The sequence below is a fragment of the Anolis carolinensis genome, unplaced genomic scaffold, assembly GCF_035594765.1.
Source record: "Anolis carolinensis isolate JA03-04 unplaced genomic scaffold, rAnoCar3.1.pri scaffold_8, whole genome shotgun sequence".
Lineage (NCBI taxonomy): Eukaryota > Metazoa > Chordata > Lepidosauria > Squamata > Dactyloidae > Anolis > Anolis carolinensis.
Window position 1 is genome coordinate 25,186,160 of NW_026943819.1, and position 19,644 is coordinate 25,205,803.

Genomic DNA, 19,644 nt, shown 5'->3' on the forward strand with positions numbered 1-19,644 from the left:
CCAAGAAGAGAGGAAAAAACCCACGTCTGAATGTTATTCTGATCTTAACCGCCACACCGTGACATGATGAAGACGACGATAAGGCATTGTTCCAAGGTGAAAGGTCTAGGATCCAGAGATAAGATGGTACACTATGTTCCTCCAGAAGAATGCAGTGTTTCCTTTCATTAAAATTTCTCTGAAACGAAGCGGACTATTTCATTTAATTTCCACAGGAGGTTACACTGAGCAAGAACTAAGAGCAGATCGTATTGTCAGGAACATTGAAGCCTCAATGTAAATGTGCTATGGACTTTTTCATTTGAACATAAGAAGTAATGGATAAAAGGTAAACCAAGGCCATGTCTTAGCTTGGACTTAAGATGGAGATGGACCATCTTATTTGAACTTTGGCTCAATGCTTTTAATGAGAACTATTAGCCCCAAGGTGCCTGCATTGTTCCCAGGTGTTGACCTCAACTTATATTTTTTGAGCAATCTTATACAATGCCGTGTCACTGAAAAAACGAGCATTCATATAATAATTATGATCTTTCTCTTTGAACTCAGTTTGAGGTAAAGTAAGCTGATATCAGCCTGCCATAGTTTCTTGAGGCATACCATGTTGGAACTCTTGTCAATTCTTTACTTGTGTATTTGCTTATATGAGGAGCCCTCGGAAGTGCAGTGGGTTGGTGGTTCGAATCTGGGGAGCGTGGAGAGCTCCCGTTGTTAGCCCCAGCATCTGCCATTGTAACAGTGATAACAAGTGCCTCTTTGTGATAAGGTAACTCATTTGTTTTCCATACAGGAAAAGAGAGAAGGTGATTACATATTGTAGGGTTTATGCTAGTTCAAGTTCTCTGCTCTCTGAAACAAGAGAGTCATGGCATGCGTTGTAAAGAGGAATAGAATGGAAAATCAAAGACTTCAAGTCTGGGCAGTAAAAAGAAGAAAGCAAGTTGGACTGGTTTAACTGCGAACAGAATGATGCAATTGACCTACAATTACAAGGTTCAAAAATATAATTCCTGGCATCCTTACTCCCAAGTCCAGAATTGTCCATATGGGTGACTGAGATAGTAAAGAAAAGGAGGAGGAGAAGCAGCAGTAGCAGCAAACAAATACTATATTCATAATATCCCATTATGTATATGTCAATATTCCAAAATAAATCCCCAAATTCCAAACAGCGGTTCAAATCCGGGGAGTGGGGCGAGCTCCTGCTGTTAGCCCCAGCTTTTGCCAACCCAAAAACATGCAAATGTGAGCAGATCAATAGATTAATAATAATAATAATAATAATAATAATAATAATATAAATATAAATATAAATAATTTAAAAAAGTTTGTTTGTACCCCGCCTCCATCTCCCCCGAAGGGGACTCGGGGTGGCTTACAGATAATACCAGATAAAAACAATAACAATATACAATACATCAATAAACAAAAACATACACAAATTATAAAATTTTAAACATTAACCTATAAAAATAAAAACACACTTAATAAAACATGGAATTAAAAACAGCGAGGCTATGATAATAGACTAAGTAAAGTGCACAGCGGGAACGTATCACGCTCCATGTAGAAATGCCGGCAACATGACCTTGGAGGTGTCTATGGGCAACACCGGCTCTTCGGCTTAGAAATGGAGATGAGCACCAACATTTAAAGGTGGACATGACTGGACTTGATGTCAGGGGAAAACCTTTATCTTTACTAATGTGCATGCATTTTAGATTAAAGCATTTTTATAACCCATTTTACAAATTCTGTATCAATATAACTAGAAAGCTATAACTCTATGCTAATTTACGTTTTGAATCTAATGCACATGAACTCCAGTTCGAGTTCTCATTATTACCCATAAATAACAGTTTCGTCTGCAGATTCTACGAGCATGCACACTTGTTTTCATTGCTCCTGTTTCTTTACAGACTGATTTTTTAAAAATTGGACATTATACCTACAATATTTTGAGAAGAAGTCAATGGATGGTGACACCATGAGTTAGTGTACCAGGCAACACCATTACAAGGGGTAATGAAGAATGAGTTTTGTATTCATATTTGTTGTGTTTAACTATGTGCTTGTGGTATGATTGTGTAGGTGTGAGATGGCAGTAGCCATTTAGTAGCTCTCCTCTGAGGCAGTTGCCACAGAGATGTGGGTGGAGCCATCTGCTGAGGGGAGGATAAGTGAAAAGGTTTTTAAAAGTGAAGCCTCAGTCTGTGCTCTGATGAGGCACAGGGAAGATTGATTCCAGGTTGATGGGATCAAGGAGACTCAATTGTTCATTTTGAGTCGGTTTCAAATAAATTTGGTGACTTATTTAATGTAGTCTGTGTCCTGGAAAGGCACAGAGAATCTGTGATAGTATATTACAGGGGTGACTGTGGTTTGAAGTCACTGGATAGTCCAAGTTTCAGACTTTGGGAACCAATCCCAGCTGGACTCACAGAGATCCATTGAAGTAACATTTTAAAAGGAGCAAAGGAAGAAGTTTTAACTACTTTAAGTAAAAAGTGATACTTTAAAGAGTTAGATTAATCTCATTCTAGTATTGTACCTGTTAATAAGAATACCTCTAAGTGAAACATCTTTTGTAACCACCAAGCTTGTGCCTGAATAAACTTGATATTGTTCTTTTTACATCAAAGCCTCTGTCGTCTATAGACTCCCTCAGCACAATTGCGCTACCATTTTAACACCAAATAAAGTAAAAGGCTTCCTCTGAGCTATTGGGTGGTTGAGCACTTTTATAATCTAAAGGTGTCTCTCCACTCAGTGGTGGCTGCATTTCCACTAATCGGTGGCAGTTAATCTTTTATTATTTGGGACATTTATTCGTTATTAATTGGGTCTTCTACGCTACCCTCTTTTACACAAGGATATATATTAACAGCAATAAGTCATGGCAAATGGTGTGGCTTTGCTTGACCCCTATAAACCATTACGGTCAGGGATTCTTCTTGATTTGAGCATTAATGGGATGCATCCTTTTCTCCTTTGCCTTAGCCTTCACCCATTGATAAAGGATAGACATGACAAGCAGGAACTTTATGTAAAAAGTTATTTTATTATCAAATTGTGCCTATACAGCATAGCCCTGAATAACACACCTCTGGTCTACACAGATAAGCTCACAGTTGGATTGTGTCACAATAATTCTCAGCAACAAAAATACATATATTAAGAAACCTAGTGCAAGTCACTTACAATATTATTGCAATAAACATGTGGCCTCTTTAATTCATTCTATATACACAGTTTTCTTCTCTTTGAACTTCAATCCCTTTAAATCACAGAGTCAGGTATTATTGCAAAAGCAGCATTCAAGTTGGTAATCCAAAGATCAGATTTTGCAGTTCAGTGTACATCCATTTCAAAGTCTTTTTTAATCTCGTTCCTCTGATTGGTTGATATTGCACGGTCCAGGGACCTTCAAGTATCAGATGACAGAAGAGACAACTACGTTGTGCTCTCCAGCATGGAGAAATGAAGAGGGATAAAAGCATCCTCAGTAATACATGTTTTTATCCCACCAACCTATAGGAGAAGAAAAAATAAACAAATAATTAGCCATTTCCAAAATGGCAAGATAGTTATCTGGCTTAAATTTTCAAGCTCACCATTCTCAACAATATACAGTTTAGGAATAATCAAAGTAGTGTTAAGTTCTTGAGGACCCCTTGCGTAAAAATATTATATCTACAGATATAGATAGATAACAACATCTCACAGTATACTACCATTCCTATATGAGAAACCCTGATATGTTCACTGCGCCTGACTACCCTGAAAATAAGACATCCCCAAAAAATAAGACCTAGTAGAAGTTTTGCTGAATTGCTAAATATAAGGCCTCCCCCAAAAGTAAGACCTAGCAAAGTTTTTGTTTGGAAGCATGCCCAGCGCCCGCCAAACAAAACACCAGAGCATGCAGGATTAGTAAATGTACATAATAATAATAATAATAATAATAATAATAATAATAATAATAATAATAATAATAATATATCACACAGTCCTAAATGCTTGGGAAGTGTTCGACTTGTGATTTTGTGATATGAAATCCAGCATATCTATCTTGTTTGCTGTGTCATAATAAAATAATAATAATCATAATAATAATTTTATTTTTATACCCCGCTTCCATCTCCCCAGAGGGACTCGGGGCAGCTTACATACCAGTTGTATATGGAAATAATGATAGTAACAAGAAATTCTTGACAGGAGTCACAGTTTGTCTGGTTTAGTTATGTTGGTTTGTGATGACAACTACTGTACAGTATAGAATAAATGTTCATTTTTTTGTTCAACAATAAATATGAGTTCTTCTTCATGGAAAAATAAGACATCCCCTGAAAATAAGACCTAGCGCATCTTTGGGAGTAAAAAATAATATAAGACACGGCCTTATTTTCAGGGAAACACGGTAGTAGCTATTGCTTGAGTATGTTTTAATGTATATATTTAATGTTTTATGATTTTATGCTTATACTAGCTGCGCCCGGCCATGCGTTGCTGTGGCATTGTCTTAAGTGGGTTTTTGTTTGTGGAGGCAAGTATGAATGTTGTAATTAGTCACCTTGATTAGCACTGAATGAGTTTGCAGCTTCAAAGCGTGGTTGTTTCCTCTCTGGGGGAATCCTTTGTTGGGAAGTGTTAGTTGGCTGTGGTTCTTTCCTGTCTAGAATACCCTTATTCCAGAGTGTTGTTCTTCATTTACTTTCCCAGTTGTAGAGTTTTTTTTAAAAAAGCTGGCTGCCAGGTTTTGTTCATTTTGATGGTTCCCAGGAACCGAATAATAATGATGATGATGATGATGATGACGACTCTGAGGGGGAATCCTTTGTTGGGAGGTGTTAGCTGGCTCTGGTTTTTTCCTGTCTGGAAATATGTCTAGCTGTGCTCAGTCATGTGTTGAAGCCCCGCCCACCTGGCTAACATCACCAAGTTTCTGGGTAGGGGCACTGCGCATGCGTAGTTTGTAATTTTTGATATTGGGGAGTTTCTGTAATTTGGACCTAATTTTATAGGGTTCTTTGATGGAAAAACATAGATTGGATGACTATGTCTTTTGTGGCCAAATTTGGCGTGATTTGGTCCAGTGGTTTTGTTGTTTACTCCATGGGAATTATACACATTACATTTTTTATATATAGATGTTTTAAATGTATTTATGTGGTTGTATTTTATTGTGTATTGCTTAGTTTGGTTCCCATTTGAGCCACCCCAAGTCCCTTTGGGGAGATGGGATGAGATATAAGAATAAAGTTGTTGTTGTTGTTATTACTGCTGGTGAACTAGAAGTAGAAAGGATATTTGGAAATATTTGGAAAACGGTCAGCCAACACTAGGTAATCCAAGTAAGAAGAGCCCCGTGCTGATTTCGCTGTTCAAGATTTAGTCTGCGAATTTTTTCACATGTCATTTTTTGTACATGAAATGTTAAAAATTGTGGCTACTTAAAGGCATAAATAAAACTCACGAAGTGCCAGTTACTTACTTCCTGGGTGCCGCCTGATGATCAGCTTGCGGATTTCATCGTAGACCCATATCAAGATGGCATAAGGCATAGAAACAAACCAATACTGAGCCCTAGCAAAAAAAGAGGAAAGAATTAGGGGTTAAAACAACTTTGGAAAACATATTTGGGATTGTAATTAATATCCTAATGTAACCCAATGATATTGGACCTTCCCCCTCCCTATTATTAGAAAAATAATTTCAACACTTCGTTTAACCACACCTGTTAATATATGTGAATTGACAACAGCATTTTGAATTTACCTGAGGGGCGCAAAATTTAAGGCATTCACATGTCCAAGACCATAACACAGAATCAGTGCAATGCCAATCTGGGAGAATATGCCCATCCAGATAACTTTGTTCCTGTAGGAAATGAATGACAACAACAGAATAGGCTATTAGATTATTTGTGAAATATGGATACCCTACTAATATTACAAGGGGATTTTCATCTTTTTCTGTCTTATGTAAATGTAGTAAGGTAAAGGTTTTCCCATGACGTTAAGTCTAGTCGTGTTCGACTCTAGGGGTTGGTGCTCATCTCCATTTCTAAGCTGAAGAGCCGGCGTTGTCCAGAGACACCTTGAAGGTCATGTGGCCGGCATGGCTACATGGAGCATGATACGTTCCCGCCAGTGTGGTACCTATTGATCTACTCATATTTGCATGTTTTCGAACTGCTAGGTTGGCAGAAGCTGGGGCTAACAGCGGGAGCTCACCCCACTGCCTAGATTCACACTGCCAAACTTTTAGTCAGCAAGTTCAGCAGCTCAGAGGTTTAATTGGGAGCACATATATGTAAATGTACAAATATATAAATATGATAAATATGTACATATATGATGGGATGGAATGAATATCCATCATTTTTCATTCCCAGGTTGAAAAACTGGGCATCCAAGAGTTGAGAAACCCAACTGAGAAAAATACTAGAGTTTCAAGAATTTTGTGCTGTTTTTTTTCCAGTAATCAAACAGCTTGAATTGGCTCAGACCCAGGCTATTTGGCTAACCACATCTCCTTGCACAAACCTGCCTGGGCCCTGAAATCTTCAGGATATGCCCTTCTCTCAGTATAAATAATAATAATAATAATAATAATAATAATAATAATAATAATAATAATAATAACCATTGATCATATCCTCAGCTGCTATAAGAAAATCGCACAGACACACTACAAACAGAGGCACAACTATGTGGCCCAAATGATTCATTGGAATTTATGCCTCAAGTACCACCTCAAAGCAGCAAAGAACTGGTGGGATCACAAAGCTGCAAAAGTATTGGAGAATGAGCATGCAAAGATACTGTGGGACTTCCGAATCCAGACTGACAAAGTTCTGGAACACAACACACCAGACATCACAGTTGTGGAAAAGAAAAAGGTTTGGATCATTGATGTCGCCATCCCAGGTGACAGTCACATTGATGAAAAACAACAAGAAAAACTCAACCGCTCTCAGGACCTCAAGATTGAACTTCAAAGACTCTGGCAGAAACCAGTGCAGGTGGTCCCGGTGGTGATGGGCACATTGGGTGCCGTGCCAAAAGATCTCAGCTGGCATTTGGAAACAATAGACATCGACAAAATTACGATCTGCCAACTGCAAAAGGCCACCCTGCTGGGATCTGCGCGCATCATCCGAAAATACATCACACAGTCCTAGACACCTGGGAAGTGTTCGACTTGTGGTTTTGTGAAACGAAATCCAGCATATCTATCTTGTTTGCTGTGTCATACAACGTCGTTGTGTCAATAAATAATAATAATAATAATAATATCCCTACTGGGATCTGCACGCATCATCCGAAAATACATCACACAGTCCTAGAAACTTGGGAAGTGTTCGACTTGTGATTTTGTGAAATGAAATCCAGCATATCTATCTTGTTTGCTATGTCATATATTATTATTATTATTATTATTATTAATAATAATAATAATAATAATAATAATAATAATAATAATAGGATTTTTTAAAAAAGAGAGAGAGACAAAGAATATGTTTTTTGAAGCTTCTGAACATACGGGACTCCAGTTGGTAGATTTTTCACCGACCTGAAAAGCCCTTGTTGAAAAATAGAATTCCGCCGTGTCTTTCTGATGATCAGATCTGCTACTTGCTGAATGGTGATACTGACGAAAAAGGCTGTGTAGCCATGATACTGCAGTATTCTCCGCTGCTCAAAAGTCTGTAAAAGAAGAAAGAGGGTTGAATGGTTGACATCAAGAGAACTTCGGCACATGTGATGCAGCAAGTTCAACATATCTCCCAAGCCAGGTCTGGCAAATATTTGTACATCTTTCTGTTTCTATAGTTTGCAGGCAGCTAGGATGCTTGCTTACAATGCTAATGGTTTATAACACTTGCCTGAAGAACTATAGACTACACAGGTGTTCCTAAAAATATATGAAGCTGCAGGACAGACAGTATCATAAACTAAGGTTATTTATTCCTGGATATCAATTTCAGAAGTGTTTGGAGCCAAAGATCTTTGTTGCCAGGCCTACCAATTGATATTTTTCTAGCTACTAGCACCAAACAAAACATTTCCCTTGTATAAAGATGGTTCTTGTCATTATGTTCCAATGACAACAATGAGTGATCTAATGGAAGGAGATGACTGTACCCATTCTTGTCCATAGCTGTCTTGCAAGTCATTATAAGTTGGGTTTTCCCAGTCGATTCTTATGTTTAAGAGTGTGTGCGGGAGCCAGCCCTGCTCAGCGTAAACAGTGAAATAGGTCAGAAAGGCTCCAATGGTCTGCAGAAGACCTACAAAAGAAGAAAAGAGACATTTTTACAGGCGAGAAGGGAAATGATAAACATGAATATCCCAATGCATGTTAGGTTTTCTTGGATAATTTTGCATCCCGAATATGAGATTAGATATAGTTATTCATACATATACTAGCTGTGCCCGGCCACGCGTTGCTGTGGCGAAGTATGGTGGCATGGGAAATAAAGTATTGAGGAATTGGTGGTAGTTAAGGTAAAGGGTAAAGGTGTGGAATCCAGATAATCCAGTTAAAGCAGATAATATAAGATTATAAATGGGTTATAGAGCTGTGTGGAAGGGCCTTGAGTCTACACTGCCATCTAATCCAGTTAAAATCTGATAATTTGTATTTTATAGGCCGTGTGGAAGAGGCCTAAGTGAGGCCTAACTCTGCCTGTCCCCTGGGTGAGTGGGTTGCTAGGAGACCAAGTGGGCGGAGCTTAGCCTTCTAACTGGCAGCAATTGGATAAAAACAATTATTCCTCTCCCTCTAATTAGGACTTTTTTTTCTTTTCTTTTTGTTGTATCAACCTAGAGGCGTGGATGATCGGTTGTGTTGTCAATTTTCGAGGTTGTGGGGTGTTTAGTTTTGTTGTTTTGGTGGTTGCCAGGATTCCATCACTCTTTTATATATATACTAGCTGTGCCCGGCCACGCGTTGCTGTGGCAAAGTGGTGGTGGTATTAATTAAAAGTTGTTGTGGAATTTTTATTTGACGTTATTTGTATTTTTTAATTAATTTTATTGTAACTTATCTTTTTTATGTATTATATTTTATTATTTTGTTGTATTGTTTTTAGTTATTTTGTTATATTATTTGATTGTATTAATTTTTTTAGTGTTTTTATTATTTTTATTGTATTATTTATATTTATTTTATTTTTTATTCTTTTATTAACACTGGGCTGAGTGGGTTGCTAGGAGACCAAGTGGGCAGAGCTTAGCCTTCTAAGTGGCAGCAATTGGATAAAAACAATTATTCCTCTCCCTCTAATTAGGACTTTATTTTTCTTTTCTTTTTGTTGTATTAACCTAGAGGCGTGGACGATGGGTTGTGTTGTCAATTTTCGAGGTTGTGGGGTGTTCAGTTTTGTTGTTTTGGTGGTCGCCAGGATTCCATCACTCTTATATATATAGATGTGAATGTGCATGTATGTATGTATATGTACAAGTTTATGTTTGTATATGATTCAAAGTCCCCATTTAGCACTTCTATAAAGTCATATGTCATACCGATCTGTAGGTAGGAGTACACAGCAAGCTCTTGGTTGACAAGTCTGTCCTTTTTCTTGTGTCGTGGCTTCCTTTTCATAATATCACTTTCCGCTTTTTCATAGGCCAGTGCAACAGAAGGAATCTGCAAGAGAAACCCATTTAATAAATGCTCCACTGATGTCATACAAGACTCTTAGGCCCCATCTATACATCCATATAAAATCCAGATTATCTGCTTCAAGATGGATTGTATTAGTCTACACTGCCATATAATCCAGCTCAAAGCAGATAAACTGGATTTTATATGACACTGTAGATGGGGCCTTAGATAGGTGAGTGTTTTGCTTTATCTGTAGTGCTCCAGGGTATGAACATAAAAGTAATGCTGTCAAGACAGTCTAGCAAGAAGAACCGAACAATTAAGTTAATTAGACTAGGTTGAAAATTTAGTTCCCTGAACACATCTGATTTCATCTGATTCTAGAAATTTAGTACCGTATATACTCAAGTATAAGCCGACCCAAATATAAGCCAAGGCACCTAATTTTATCACCAAAAAAAGGGAAAACATTGACTCCAGTATAAGCCGAGGGTGGTAAATTTCAGAAATAAAAATAGAGACCAATAAAATTACATGAATTGAGGCATCAGTAGGTTAAATGTTTTTGTATATGTACATAAAGCTCAAATTTAAGGTAAGACTGTCCAACTCTGATCCAATCATTATTCTCATCTTCTCCAGTGTAAATGTGCTTATGTATCCTTTTAATAATAATAGAGTAAAATAATACATGTAATAATAATAATAATAATAATAATAATAATAATAATAATAATAATAATAATAAATACAGGAAAATAATACATGTAATAATAAATAGGGTAAAATAATAAATGCAATAATAATAATAAGATCAGAGTGAAATAATAAATGTATTAATAATAAAAATAGAGTAAAATAAATGTAATAGTAGCAACAATAATAGAGAAAAATAATAAATGTAATAATACCAATAATAATAAGAAAAATAATAAATGTACCATATATTCTCGAGTATAAGCTGACCGGAATATAAGCCAACCAGGACCCTCACCCGAGTATAAGCCGAGTGGGGCTTTTTCAGTCTTAAAAAAAGGGCTGAAAAACTAGGCTTATACTCGAGTATATACAGTATATGCTACAGCTACTATTCAAACTGCATTGGAAAGCTTTGTATTCCGAAAATTAAGTCTTACAATGTCTGTGCCCAGGTCAATAAAAAGGATGGTGATGGTGCCAATGGGCAATGGGATGCTGGCAATGATGTAAATCAAGAAAGGACAAAGCTCAGCAATGTTTTTGGTCAGGGTGTAGGCAATAGTTTTCTTCAGGTTGTCAAAAATCAAGCGACCTATAGATGAGAAACAGAATAGGGAAAGGATGAGTTTGTCAGGTGTTTCTGAAAGCAGCCCACTAAAGACAAATGCTATGTATTATTAATGAGAATTATCCTAATTTTACTTATGCTGTTAGAAAAAGTAGACATTTTCTTTCGTGTACTCTTATATTGCATTTTTTTGTCAGAGTTGGAGAGCAATAGAAACCATAGTTAGGTAGGATTACCACGTTTACCTTGGTAGGAACTGCAATTAAAGAGCAGGGCTGGGCATTGACTTTTCATGTTTAAATATTAGTACAGTAGAGTCTCGCTTATCCAACGTAAATGGGCCGGCAGAACGTTGGATAAGCGAATATGTTGGATAATAAGGAGAGATTAAGGAATTAATCTATTAAACATCAAATTAGGTTATGATTTTACAAATTAAGCACCAAAACATCATGTTATACAACAAATTTGACAGAAAAAGTAGTTTAATACGCAGTAATGCTATGTAGTAATTACTGTATTTATGAATTTAGCACCAAAATATCATGATGTATTGAAAACATTGACTACAAAAATGTGTTGGATAATCCAGAACGTTGGATAAGCGAGTGTTGGATAAGTGAGACTCTACTGTATTAGAAAAGAGCCCTGGAATTTTCCCCACTTGTGCAAAAGTAACGGAAAAATTTGTTACAACGTAATAGTTACAATACGCCAAATATTTTAGAAACACTTTAGAAATTATTCTAATTTTGTCAATGCACTGTGAGTACATATTATATTGCTCCCAATTCCAAAGCCATGCATCAATGTTGCCCCTTTCAATGGGCTAAAATGCTAGTTGTTTTGCCCACAGCACCCTCCTTGAACTGCATGCACTGCCTAAAATACTAAATTCTCTCCTCACCCTGGAAGTGGCATTTATAAAATGCCAAGACGGCAATAATTAAATGTTTAAAAGTGCTACTACAACCTATTTAAAATTTATTTATTTATTTATTTATTTATTTATTTACAGTATTTATATTCCGCCCTTCTCACCCCGAAGGGGACTCAGGGCGGATTACAATGAACACATATATGGCAAACATTCAGTGCCAATAGACAAACAACATTCAGTTTTAGACAGACACAGAGGCATTTTAACATCTTTCCAGCTTCATGATTCCGGCCACGGGGGGAGCGGTTGCTTCACCGTCCATTGGTGGCTGTTCTTCCTCATTCTTTTCCTCGAGTTTTGCTGGCAGTTTTATGGTGTTGTAGATTAGTTAAATTAGCCTCCCGCATAAAGCGTATCTAAATTTTTCCTACTTGACAGATGCAACTGTCTTTCGGGGCTGCATAGGTCAACAGCAAGCTGGGGCTATTTTTTTTTTAATGGTCGGAGGCTTAACCCAACCCGGGCTTCGAACTCATGATCTCTCGGTCAGTAGTGATTTATAGCAGCTGGTTACTAGCCAGCTGCGCCACAGCCCGGCCTCAGATGGATCTCTGCTCCTGGAGATGTCTGGGGATATTAGGGATTAGAGATAGTATCTTGGGGTTTCTGGGCAGCTTCAGGGCTGTTTGTTTACACCAAATGCAAGACTAATAGGCTACATCTTACCTTCTTCTACTCCTGTAACAATAGAAGCGAAATTGTCATCTAGTAAGACCATGTCAGCCGCATTTTTTGCGGCATCGGAGCCAGCGATGCCCATGGCAATCCCTATGTCAGCTTTCTTCAAAGCAGGAGAATCGTTGACACCATCGCCGGTCACTGCAACAACAGCTTGCTGGAATACATAAAAAACCATGGGATGTTACTGAAATTGTGCCCACCATCCTCCTCGTGCTTTGGTGCTAATGTATGGGCCTTATATGAACTTATTCTGAATAGTAATTAAATTATTTTGAAACATCTATGGGCCCAGGTTGTGGTGCAAGCGGGAGAGCAAGCCAGCTGCAATTAACTGCAATGAATCACTCTGACCAGGAGGTCATGAGTTCAAGGCCCGCTCGGAGCCTATGTTTGTTTGTCTTTGTTCTATGTTAAAAGGCATTGAATGTTTGCCTATATGTGTAATGTGATCCGCCCTTAAAATACATTTTAAGGATGGTCAGCTTGAAAAATATAACCATTCCTTCAACTCAGCTATATCATCAGCTAATTGCATAAACAGCCCTGTCATTTCTATCTAAAAAGTATCCTATTTCTGCCTTAAAGGGTTTTTGTTACTTTCTGTAATAGAACCAGTTATCTGTTCTTGGTCTACTTTATGCAAGTGGAAAATAACATCATTTTGTGCCGTGATTTCTTCTATGGCTATTAACATAGGCCAAAACTGCCTTTGTCCATATAGCCTTGGAATTGCTCATATATGCAGATAAGTAAGTCTCATTTGCATAGTGCCAAAATACAAGTTTAAAGTTTTAGACATTTTAGATAACCAAGAGCTAATTCAGGTTTTGCAGCATAGACGGATCTCTTTTCTTTAAATAATCTAATGCAAGTCTGAAATTATAACAGTAGCATGTCTCTTTTAAGAGGATGAATGGGGTTTATGTAAGTTGATGAGTCCAAATCCATAGCTGTTCGGAGCAATTCACATAACCCTGTCCTTATTAGGAAAGGTCACCGCACCTAAGTGAAAGGGAATCTGGCAAACGGGGAGCTAAATTTAGCCGAGGAAAAACCCACACAACCTGATTAAGGCAAATACTGGGTATCTTGTTTTTGAGGATTTGAGTCTGGTTATAAATAATACTGTGCCGAACAGCTTATAGGCTCTGGTTCGTAAACATAGGCTCTGCATAACACTCTTTCCCTCACCTTGTGTATTTGGAGGACTCAATAAATATTACTTTGTATGTGAATACTGCAAATGGTAAAATGAAGGCAAGCATTTTTTAAAAGGCAGTTTTACAGCCAAGTTTTGTTTCTGTCTAGGGTGAGAACTGGAAAACTCATCAAGTCCTTTTCGAAAACAGAGGTGGCTAAACCTGTTCTTTCTTCATCCCTGCCTGCTATGTTGTTGCTATCATTACCACTGCCCTAGCTATTTTCCGTGAAGCTCGCAAGAGCGCAGCTTATTGGTGCTGAATATACACTTTTTTCTTTCTTCATCCGTCACTCACCTGTCTCTGGCAGCCCTCAACGATGATCAGTTTTTGCTGGGGCGAGGTTCGAGCAAAGACGATTTCTGAATGGTGGATCAAGATGTCATCCAGATGTTCTGAGGTCATGTCTTTCAGCTCCATTCCATTAACTACAGCAGCTTTGGCCTCTCTGCAAAAAAAAAAAGTCAATCACAGTCAAAGCCTTTGCAACTTGCAGTACGAAAACCAGATGCAAGTAAATCTGACTATCTTATGTAGAGTGGGGAAAAATGTAGTCTGAAAATCAGATAAAGGAACATTGACAAAATTTATAGAACGGGTCACATTTGTGCATGTAGAATGTTGCTCACACAAATTATCATATATACTCAAGTATAAGCTGACCCAAATATAAGCCGAGGCACCTAATTTTACGACCAAAAAACTGGGAAAATATTGATTCAAGTATAAGCCGAGAGTGGTAAATTTCAGAAATAAAAATAGATACTAATAAAATTACATTAATTGAGGCATCAGTAGGTTAAATGTTTTTGAATCTTTACACAAAACTGTAATTTAAGATAAGACTGTCCAACTCTGATTCTCATCTTCTCCAATGTAAATGTGCTTATGTATCCTTTTAATAATAATAGAGTAAAATAATAAATGTAATAACAAAGAGTAAAATAATAATGTAATAATAATATTGAATAGAGTGAAATAATAATGTAATAATAATATTGAATAGAGTAACATAATAAATGTAATAATAATATCAGAGTGAAATAATAAATGTATTATTAATAATAAAAATAGAGCGAAATAATATAATAATAATTTTAAATGGAGTAAAATAATGTAATAATAGAGTAAAATAATAGAGAAAAATAAAAAATGTATCATATATACTCAAACATAAACCGACCCAAATATAAGCCAACTAGGACCCTCACCCGAGTATAATCTGAGGGGGGCTTTTTCAGTCCTAAAAAAGGGCTGAAAAACTCAGCTTATACTCGAGTATATACGGTATATCAGCGTGAAAGAGGTCAGTGTGCAAAGCATGAGAAGGAAATATCAGTACAGTATGAATCTCTCAAACACTTGGGAGTAGAAGTTTGTCAGATCTAGGGTTCTTCTTTTTTCTGCATTTGAATATACCTAGTAGATTAGGGATAAGAGGAAAGGGGCCTAGTCACATATCCAGTGCCAAAGAAATTTGATAGGAAGGGATATCATAGAGAACTCCACTTACACAAGCCCCAAAGCAACGGTCTTGGAGCATTCTAGTAAAATAGATTATTGCTAAGTGATAGAATCAGTAACATAGTCAAACAAGGGTTACGCCTTAAGGAGCATATGTTGATTTTCACCTATGGGCCATCCTTACCGTTTGTTCACCTGCTCGACTGGAATGTTGAGGCGCTTAGCGATGTCTTCCACGGTTTCACTGGTGGCCGAAATGATTCCTACACTTTTGGCTATAGCTTTGGCTGTGATTGGATGATCTCCAGTGACCATGATCACCTACACAAAGAACAAGCATTCCAGATGAATAATGAGAAAGAGCCAACTTACAACTACAGAGATAGAATCATTCTGAACATCATCATCATCATCATCATCATCATAGGAGCCCCCAGAGGTGCAATGGATTAAATCCTTGTGGTGACATGACTGCTGACCAACAGTTTGAATCTGGGGAGAGTGGGTGAGCTCCCTCTGTCAGCTCCAGCTCCCCATGCAGGGACATGAAAGAAGCCTCCCACAAGGATGGTAAAACATCTGGGCGTTCCTTGGGCAACATCCTTGCAGACGGCCAATTCTCTCACACCAGAAACAACTTGCAGTATCTCAAGTTGCTCCTGACATTTAAAAAATCATCATCATCATCAATCTATTTGTACCCGCCTCTCCTTGTGGCTCAAGGTGGGATACAACATGGTTAAAACAGACAAAACACAACACTATTAAAATGCACATACCAAAATACTTATAATACTGACACTAACGCCAATAAAATGCATGTTAACATTCACAGTGGTTGACTGTAAAGAAAGGATTTTGGAGAGATATTTTGACATTAAAAAGCAAGCATTTTCCATTATATATATTGAAATTCCTTAAATCTGTCAATTCTTTTCACTATATTTGGAGTTGGCATGGAATAGACCAAATATGGTCTATTCCATATGGTCTTGTGTGAAGTTTTGGTTCCACATTATTCATAGTTATAGTAATTAGCATCAATATCAGGAAAGAGTTTGAAAAAAATGCGTGCAATTCCTAATCACTAACATGCGGAACAAGATTGTGGAAAAGGGACTGATACACTTAAAACTCATTTGTAAGTAGCTTTTTGGAAAACCCACCTTGATGCCAGCACTCCGGCATTTCATGACAGCATCTGGGACAGTAGATCGAGGTGGATCAATCATTGACATGAGCCCCGCAAAGCAAAGGTTGGAAGTAGGGAAGTTCATGGTGTCAGTGTTAAAGGCGTATGTCTCTGGGAATTCTTCTTCTGGCAGATACAAGTAACAGAAGCCTGGAGTTCAAAGAATACGGAGACAACCCAAAAGATGGAATTAAGGAAGAGAGAATACAACTCATACTATGGATAATGATCTGTTTTGTGCTACAATAACTTCTGATTAGCTCCAAATAGAAAAATAATCAAGGTACATTGCACTGTGAACTTCTGTCTGATCTGGATTAATCCTCGGTTTGTTCACACACACCCAGTTCTTCACTCCATCCAGATAATGATTTGGGATTTCCATAAATCTCTTGGCATCAGTTGCAAAAGAGAGACAGTAATGAATATTATCAACATATTGATGGCAACTCCCAACTCTGATGACCTTGCTAATAGATCAATGGATATGTTAAAAAGCATAGAGGGCAATATAAATAATAGTAGAGTGAAGATCCAAATTGGAGACTTCATAAATCATCGTCTTAGTCACTAAAATACAGATCAAACAACGTACAATATGATCTCCCATGAGAACGTACCTGCTCCCACAGGACCCATACTTGCATTTTAACTATCTGATCTGACAAAATAGATCCTCTAGCAATTTTCTTAACCCTCCAGGCAATCCTATCATATGCTTCTACCTGAGGACATCATCAAGTTCTCACTGGAGGACCTAACAAATATCCAGAGAAGCCAACTCTTGAGGAATATGCTGGGCAATTCTGTGGTATGCTGCTGTTAGAAGTTATTATAGAATTACTCTACAGGACCTAGCAAATTCCTAGATGCCCAAGGAATGTATAGGTCCTCCAGTGAGATTTTATGGTATGAGGGCTATCCAGAAAGTAGATTACGTTTTGGAATTAAAAATGAACAAAGTATAGGAGAAAACATTTACCATATGCAGTTGAAAGCCACACCCAAATACCACTTCTCAACATAGTCCCCATTGAAATCTAGGCACTTCTCATAGCGATAAAAGAGTTTGGAAAGTCCTTCCCCACCAAACTTTGCCGCTTGGCTTGCGTCCTCAACCAGGGGGGCATCCCTTCCCGCAGCTGCGCATGTGCATGCACTCAATTTCCCCCCACGCTCGTCTTGGATCGCTCTTCCGTTTTGCAAATGCTTGCAAGGAAGGTTATGGCGGACCGTTTTTTGGGACAGGAAAGGTGTGCTTCTTACAAAACCTTAGAAGAGCGATCCAGGATGTGAGTGGGGGAAAGTTGAGCGCATGCACATGCGCAGCTGTGCGGAAGGACTTCCCAAACTGCCTAGATTTCAATGGGGACTATGTTGAGAAGTGGTATTTGGGTCTGGCTTTCAACTGCATATGGTAAATGTTTTCTCCTATACTTTGTTCATTTTTAATTCCAAAACGTAATCTACTTTCTGGATAGCCCTCGTATATACAGGAAAGTCATTGAATTCAAAATCATTCATTTCCTGTTTCCATTGTAAGTTTAAGAGCATATCCCCTAAGGCAGTGGGTCTCAACTTGTGGGTCCCCAGGTGTTTTGGCCTACAACTCCCAGTAATCCCAGCCATCTTAAGTTGTTAGGATTTCTGGGAGCTGAAGGCCAAAACATCTGGGGACCCACAGGTTGAGAACCACTGCCCTAAGGGTATGGGGGATTGTACTATATGTACCAATGCTTGACATAAATGCCACAAATCTAATGCACCCAAACAGACCAAAGTTGAATGCCTTGCTCTGGAATGATTGGTTAAATAATTTCATGATGGATTTTTGAAATGCAAGTCTAACCAATTCGTTAACCTCTGTGCATGTTATTTTGCAAACATTCCGCTCACCCAGGACTCTCTCTCCCATGCCTCCCAGTGCCATATATGCCGTTTGGAAAGCCTCTTCTTTCTCCTCGTCCAGAGGCACCTCTTGCCCATCGATCATCATGGTGCTGCATCTCTCCAGAATCCTTTCAGGGGCACCTTTCATCACAAGCAGGAAGCGTTTATCTTCAGGATCATCCGTCTCATGGATGGAAAGCTGCGGGCAACAGAAACGCCACAGTTGAAATGCACTGCTTTGCTGCCTTTGAGGATTGATTTTAAAAATCTTTTCAGTTTCATACTACCAGGGAAGTAGAACATAACACAAAGCCAAGCTAGCTTGACAGCTCATACAAATTTAATGCATGGCAACAATGATATATTTTATATAGCACCATAAATCTCAATAATGCTGTTTATTGCGGTATAAATCACAGTTGGCCCATGTTGTCTCTTTTTAAAGTGGCCATTTCTAGCTGTATTGTATACGTTGGTCATAAACCTCCTCATGCTTATGCTCATTGGGCATAAGTTAGCAAAAAAATCTGAATATTCACATGATGCCACATTATTGACCCCAATCAGAAGCTGCTGTGATTTTACTGATTGTTATTTTAATGAAAAATTTATTTTTGTGTAATAATTTTTTTTTCTATTGTTGTGTATTGTATGTCTGTATCTTTGTTGTAAACCACCCTGAGTCCCTTCTGGGAGATAGGGTGGTATATAAATAATAATAATAATAATAATAATAATAATAATAATAATAATAATTATTATTATTATTATTAGGAGCCCCGGTGGCGAAGTTCATTAAAGCGCTGAGCTGCTGAACTTGCAGACCGAAAGGTCCCAGGTTCAAATCCCGGTAGCGGCTTGAGCGCCCGCTGTTAGCCCCAGCTCCTGCCAACCTAGTAGTTCGAAAACATGCCAATGTGAGTAGATCAATAGGTACCGCTCCGGCGGGAAGGTAACGGCGCTCCATGCAGTCATGCCGGCCACATGACCTTGGAGGTGTCTATGGAAAACACTGGCTCTTCAGCTTATAAATGGAGATGAGCACCAACCCCCAGAGTCAGACACGACTGGACTTAACGTCAGGGGAAAAGCTTATTATTATTATTATTATTATTATTATTATTATTATTATTATTATTATTATTTTCTCTTAACATCTCTGTATATCAGCCTCTTCTAAGAAATCAAACTTACCTGGAATTTGTTAGTTGAGTTAAAAGGAATTTCAGCCACTTTCTTATGTTTCTTCCGGATTTCCATCACATCGCCCAAAACAACTTCTGAAAACTTCAACAGAGCTGTTTCAGAAGCATCTCCTACCACAATTTTCTGTGGGAAAATTTAGAAAATTAGATCACAGCTTTAAAAAATAATAAGTGGCATCATATCCGCACCT

The 19,644-nt window shown here is 37.9% G+C and overlaps 1 protein-coding gene across 1 annotated transcript in view; it reads right to left on the bottom strand.

The window, feature by feature from the left end:
- Positions 1-3,041: 3,041 nt before the first annotated feature.
- The window catches only part of atp12a (ATPase H+/K+ transporting non-gastric alpha2 subunit), a 38,884-nt gene continuing 22,281 nt past the window's right edge, over positions 3,042-19,644 (bottom strand). The window contains exons 11-23 of the mRNA XM_062961061.1: positions 19,443-19,577; positions 18,255-18,447; positions 16,333-16,508; positions 15,351-15,487; positions 14,000-14,150; positions 12,489-12,657; positions 10,752-10,906; positions 9,534-9,657; positions 8,151-8,296; positions 7,579-7,712; positions 5,779-5,880; positions 5,495-5,586; positions 3,042-3,531 (exon numbers count right to left, since the gene is read on the bottom strand). Coding sequence (XP_062817131.1) covers positions 3,503-3,531; positions 5,495-5,586; positions 5,779-5,880; positions 7,579-7,712; positions 8,151-8,296; positions 9,534-9,657; positions 10,752-10,906; positions 12,489-12,657; positions 14,000-14,150; positions 15,351-15,487; positions 16,333-16,508; positions 18,255-18,447; positions 19,443-19,577 — 1,743 coding nt within the window. The 3' untranslated portion in view covers positions 3,042-3,502. The remainder of the gene's footprint in view (positions 3,532-5,494; positions 5,587-5,778; positions 5,881-7,578; positions 7,713-8,150; positions 8,297-9,533; positions 9,658-10,751; positions 10,907-12,488; positions 12,658-13,999; positions 14,151-15,350; positions 15,488-16,332; positions 16,509-18,254; positions 18,448-19,442; positions 19,578-19,644) is intronic.